This window comes from Apis dorsata, unplaced genomic scaffold, assembly GCF_000469605.1.
Source record: "Apis dorsata unplaced genomic scaffold, Apis dorsata 1.3 scaffold_215, whole genome shotgun sequence".
NCBI lineage: Eukaryota > Metazoa > Arthropoda > Insecta > Hymenoptera > Apidae > Apis > Apis dorsata.
The window spans coordinates 292,341-297,672 of record NW_006263498.1 but is presented as its reverse complement, the minus strand read 5'-3'; the positions used below and the strand labels follow the sequence as shown (position 1 = coordinate 297,672).

Here is a 5,332-nt window from a genome sequence, read left to right as displayed (position 1 = left end):
ATACTTACTTCGATACAATTGTGCCATTCTTTTGCCTTGCATGATTGTTTCATCAAGAGCATTCAATTCATATATTGATTTTAGTTGTTGCCATTTTTTTATCATAAAATGANNGCAATATGTTATACTATAAAATAATATGAATAATGTTTACAATCATTTATTTTATAAGAATTTGTTGAAAAATAATTCACCTACATTTTGTCTGTTGAAATGTAAATTTAATAGTTTAACGGCACTAATCGAAGATGCGATAAAATGCGGTATACATTCAATCACACCGTCCATATCCTTGTTACGTAATGATATATATAATTCAAGTGTCTAATGATTGAATTATTTAATAACATTACCTGATTATTTATTTTATTTCGTGGAATTTATTTTATTTAATTTCGTTTCTATGATATTTTTTTCTAGAATGTTATTAGTATATTTTTCTTACCGTTGGGATGAAAACGCTTGCAATACTAATTACCAATATAAATACAATAATATTTCTAAATTCGCTTTTTTGACGTGGATCTTGTCCTAAAAATCGTATGTATTTCTCCATCATTTTATAATAAGGAATATCATATATTTCATTATGCTGTTTTTCAATTTTCTGAAATACTGAAAGTTCTAAAGGTAAATTTAAGATATTATTTATTATTAAATTCTTTCAAATATATATGAAAATGATTAATATAACATTAATGTTACAATATTCAAAGCAAGATAAGTTTCTTTTTAATTTTAATCTTCAATGTGATTTTTTCTTACTATCCATGACAGCAACGTTGCAACTTGTACGACCAGTATGAAGTAAATGTCTTTGAGTAAATTTGTGTGATGTAAATCTATGCGTATTTTTCTTTCTAAAACTGTAAAAATCAATCTGATGCAATTGAACACGTTACTTGATGTTACTGAAAATGACTACCAATCATTCACTTACTTGACATATATAGATTAAAGTATAATTTCCAAGACAGGGAATAATTGTATCGTACATAAGAAAATTCTTTTTCCAATAACTTTATGGTATCTGCTTATGCAATATAATTAAAGGTACATGATTGCTTTGAAATATTGATTTGTATTTAATAGTTTCAATAAGGTATTGGATAACAGACCGAAGATTATCATATCACTCTATTGAATTTTTATAAATTCTAAAAATATCTTTGTATTTCTATTTGTAGTACTTTGTAGTAACAATATAAAATTGTATTTTTAATTAAAAATTTTTTTAATTATAGAAAGAATCTAAGATAATTATTTGTAGAATATAAATATCTATTGTAACTTTATAAAAATGATAATTGTTTGACTTGATCTACTTAATGTTTTTAGTGTTTATTATTTCATCTTAATTGAAACAGTGAATATTTGCGACATGAAGTGAAATTTTGATAAGACATTTAATGTTTCGTTTAATACCATATAATTCGTTAAATACTATATAACAAATGTAATTTGATAATTTTATTCTTATATTCAATAATATAATTTAAATTATTCAATACATACATTCATACTAGCAATATACAATCATATTTATTTTGCTCTAAAATTTTTTGTTAAATCTGCATATGATTTGATGTTTTACGGATAACATTATTTCAGCGACAATATCATAGTGATGTATGACATACACGTTTTTAGAGCCTCGAAATAAATATAAATAATTATTAATATTTATTAATATATATATAATTAAGAACTTTATATATTGCAATACATACTGTTCCAAAGTTCTCCATATTCATTTCGTATAATCCATATGCTGTTAATGAACATGGCTTCTTACATCTTATTTGCATCACATAAAACATTTTTTGAATTTCTATTGGCATATTATACCATGCAGACATAAATCTATATATATAATATCAGCAAAGTTACATTTGTGCTCTTAATCATTTACCTTTTATATAAGAACATCCAATACATACATATTATTTCTTAAATTAGAATAATGATTCAAAAGTATTTGTCCAGGTATACTAAGAATAAATAAATGAAATTGAGCAGCTATAAGAAATACAGCGCTTTTAATTGCTATCTCCAATTTATCTAAATTTAAAACTATCTGAAAAATAAAACTATTCATTATGTAAAATCTTTTTTTATCTCTTTTTGATTTTTCAGATTAATCTTTACTTGTACAGCTGATATGCTTGTTGCCATTATATTTGTTCCAACTAAAAAGAAATAAGTATTTCGACTACTCTCGTCTAAAATATCGAAAAACCTAAAAATATTATGAAAAAGTAAATTAGACATATTTAATGATTAATTTATAACTTGTTATTCTCAATTATTTGATAAATACGAACTGAATAGCTTCATTGTGAACGATTAAACAATTTTTAAATTGTTCGTATATATGTATATTCGAAAAAACTTTTTCAGTGAATATTTTTTGAATTTGGTACCTAATAAGAGAGGAAATGATTAAAATTTATATATTAAATACGAGAAGATTAATAATGCATTTCTTATAATAATATTTACCCACATACTGCAAACATTCCACTATTATGATGAATTATAAGAATATACAACCAATCAAAAATAATTACGATTATCACACAAACAAATGAGCTCCAAACTAATTGAAAATATACGTAAAAAAAATAATCTTCGTGGTTAAAAATCAAATAATTAACTCTATATAGTTGTTGTCTTGGTCGAGTTTCATTTAAAGGATAAACAATGTCCAAAATAGGAAAAATTAATGGTACGAAAAAAAAAATTATCATAGCGACCAATAATGTATCTGAAAAGTATACATAATATACTTTATTATTATATAGATTATATTTAAAAAATAAAAATAAAAAATAAAAATATTTTAAATAGATAAATACATTCGGATTGCAAAAATAATATCGTACTTCGATATATTTGTGCCATTTTATTGCCTTGCATTATGATTTCTTCCAGGATTCGTATTTCATTGTTTAATTTCAATTGATGCCATTGTTTTGCCACAAATGTAAATAATTTTTTGAACTATAAAATATAATATTTTGTACTAAATACGATATTTATATAATTAGATATTCACATACGTTTTCACTGTTGTTATATATATTTTGTAGTTTAAAGATAGCAACTACACATACACCTAAAGACGGCAAGCATTCAAGCATAGCATCTATATTCTTTGCACATAATGATGTGTATATTGCGAGCATCTAATGAATTTCATTTCGATTATTTAATAAAATTATCTTATTATTGTATTACATGCATTTTTTCAAAATCATTCTTTTTATTATTTTTTTTTTAAATATTCAATATTGTTTTCTTACCAATGGCAGAGTAACGCTTATAATGGAAATCGCCACTAAAATTATGATAATATTTCTAGGTGGATATAATCCTGATAATGTTAACCATTTCTTCAATGATTTGTAATAAGGAATCTCAAATATATCAAGACACTGTCTTTCATATATCTGAAATACTAAATGCTGTAAATTCAGATTATTTTTCCAAAAAATCATTTCTAATATGTTTATATAATATATTATATATAAATATATATTGAAATAATATAAAAATACAAATAACATTAAATGTAATTCAACGTTTTTTCTTACTATGCACATTTGCAATTGTAAAATTGTAGAAACACTTGTTCCAAAACCAATATCTTCTTAAATGTCTTTCTTTTTAGAGAGGAAAAGATCAATCTGATAAATGCAGTTACATTCATGTACGATAATATTCGATGTGTAACAGTAGGTATTACGAATAATTGCGAATCATTTTCTTGTAAGACACATATGTATTATTGCACACTTATTAAATTAACTTATGCAACAATTGTTTCGTAGATAAGAAAATGACTATACAAAACAGCTGTATTGGCGTCTGCCATTTATGCTTAAAATCGAAGATCCATGATTATCTTGAAATATTGATTGCTTGCAATATGGTGCTTACTAAACGGTCAGTGATAGACAGAAGAATAATTTTCAAATTATTGTATATTGAAAATTATTGAATTCTACAAAAAATGTATTTCTGTGTGTTATATATTATAATAATAATATTAATTTCTTGGATTTTCAACTATGAATTCTCTTTTTCAGAATCAGTGAAAAATTGTTATTTGCGATGGATAATATATATAATTTTATAAAACTTTGTAGATCATTCAGTTTATATCATTTTAAATTCGCTAAAATAAAAAAATTTTTTTTATAATTTACTGAAAACGGAATGGCGCTATGAAATGTTAATCAATTCGTAATTTTGGTAAGATTTATAATATTTTTTATACATTACAATATTACAACATTTTGTTTTATTTATGTGTTCGACAAAATTTGTTATGATGTTTTGCTACTTAATATTAACAATACATATTAATTATTTCTACTATTATTCGTATCCTCAATTAATCTGGATAAAAAATATAATAGATTTGGCATATATTTTTTATGAACATCGTAGAATCATTATTTCAACGACATTATCATCGTGAAGTATGACATACATGTTTTAAAAGTCTTGAAAAAAAATTAAATAATAATTAAACAAAATATATATTATTATAATATTTTTATCAAATACTACATACTATTCCGAAGTTTTCAATATTCATATCATATAATCCACCTGCAGTTAATGCACATAGCTTTTTACTTCTTATTTGCATCATATAAAGCATTTTTTGAATTTCCAATGATGTTCCATACCATGTGGAATCATATCTGTTTTAATAATAATCAAATATTAAATTCGAGTTATCTTAAATTATAAAATCTTTATAATTATTTAGTACATACAATAAATACATACATAGTATTTTCAAAATCAGCACAATGATCCAAAAGTATTTGTCCAGGTAGACTGAGCAAAAACAAATGAAACTGATCGGCACCAAAAAATACAGCGCTTCTAATTGCTACATCCGGTCTGTCTAAATTTATAACTGTCTAAAAGATAAAATAATTAATTAAATAAAATTTTCAACAGTTTGTATGTGTCACTATTCGAATAATTATATTTACTTGAACGGCTGTCGTACTCATGCCCAGCATATTTAATCCAACCTGAATTAAATAACTATACTGACAGTTTTCATTCAAAATATTGTAAAACCTCAAAGTGTAATGAAAAAAGCAATTTAATGCAATAATTATTTGTTAGTATATCATATAATTGATATTAATTAATGAATACGCACTCTATAACTTCATTATGCATGATTACACAAGTTCTAAATTTTTCATATGATGAATTTTCAGAAAACGCATCTTTAGAAATTAAATTCGAATTCATTGTTGCTTCTAGAACTTGAACTCTGTATTTGTCAAAAAATTGGCAG

At 23.6% G+C, this 5,332-nt stretch overlaps 2 protein-coding genes and 2 long non-coding RNA genes across 6 annotated transcripts in view; 2 read left to right on the top strand and 2 right to left on the bottom strand.

Annotated features, from left to right (window-relative positions):
- The window catches only part of LOC102674345, a 6,997-nt gene extending 4,776 nt beyond the window's left edge, over positions 1–2,221 (top strand). Inside the window, exon 3 of the long non-coding RNA XR_004150392.1 lies at positions 2,137–2,221. This is a non-coding gene — a long non-coding RNA (uncharacterized LOC102674345). The remainder of the gene's footprint in view (positions 1–2,136) is intronic.
- LOC102674574 lies at positions 602–3,722 on the bottom strand. 3 transcript variants are annotated; one of them, XM_031510170.1, is made up of 11 exons: positions 3,597–3,699; positions 3,306–3,467; positions 3,063–3,188; positions 2,886–3,003; positions 2,503–2,767; positions 2,325–2,423; positions 2,149–2,239; positions 1,941–2,077; positions 1,731–1,863; positions 766–1,653; positions 602–615 (listed from the first exon to the last, which is right to left on the bottom strand). In XM_031510170.1, the coding sequence occupies exons 1-10, from the start codon at positions 3,603–3,605 to the stop codon at positions 1,603–1,605; spliced, it is 1,191 nt and encodes a 396-aa protein (XP_031366030.1). In that variant the 5' UTR covers positions 3,606–3,699; the 3' UTR covers positions 602–615; positions 766–1,602. The 3 variants fall into 3 exon arrangements, with proteins under 3 accessions (XP_031366030.1, XP_031366031.1, XP_031366029.1); XM_031510171.1 differs by lacking the exon at positions 602–615 and having other exon boundaries at positions 1,513–1,863; positions 3,306–3,452; positions 3,597–3,722; XM_031510169.1 differs by lacking the exon at positions 602–615 and having other exon boundaries at positions 1,513–1,863.
- Positions 2,409–4,127, top strand: LOC102674789. Its single transcript, XR_421708.2, has 4 exons — positions 2,409–2,774; positions 3,674–3,737; positions 3,834–3,948; positions 4,092–4,127. It is a non-coding gene; the product is annotated as an uncharacterized LOC102674789 (long non-coding RNA).
- Positions 4,128–4,244: 117 nt separating this feature from the next.
- Positions 4,245–5,332, bottom strand: part of LOC102677433 — a 9,283-nt gene continuing 8,195 nt past the window's right edge. Inside the window, exons 19-23 of the mRNA XM_031510174.1 lie at positions 5,192–5,308; positions 5,016–5,106; positions 4,804–4,940; positions 4,583–4,715; positions 4,245–4,511 (exon numbers count right to left, since the gene is read on the bottom strand). Coding sequence (XP_031366034.1) covers positions 4,461–4,511; positions 4,583–4,715; positions 4,804–4,940; positions 5,016–5,106; positions 5,192–5,308 — 529 coding nt within the window. The 3' untranslated portion in view covers positions 4,245–4,460. The remainder of the gene's footprint in view (positions 4,512–4,582; positions 4,716–4,803; positions 4,941–5,015; positions 5,107–5,191; positions 5,309–5,332) is intronic.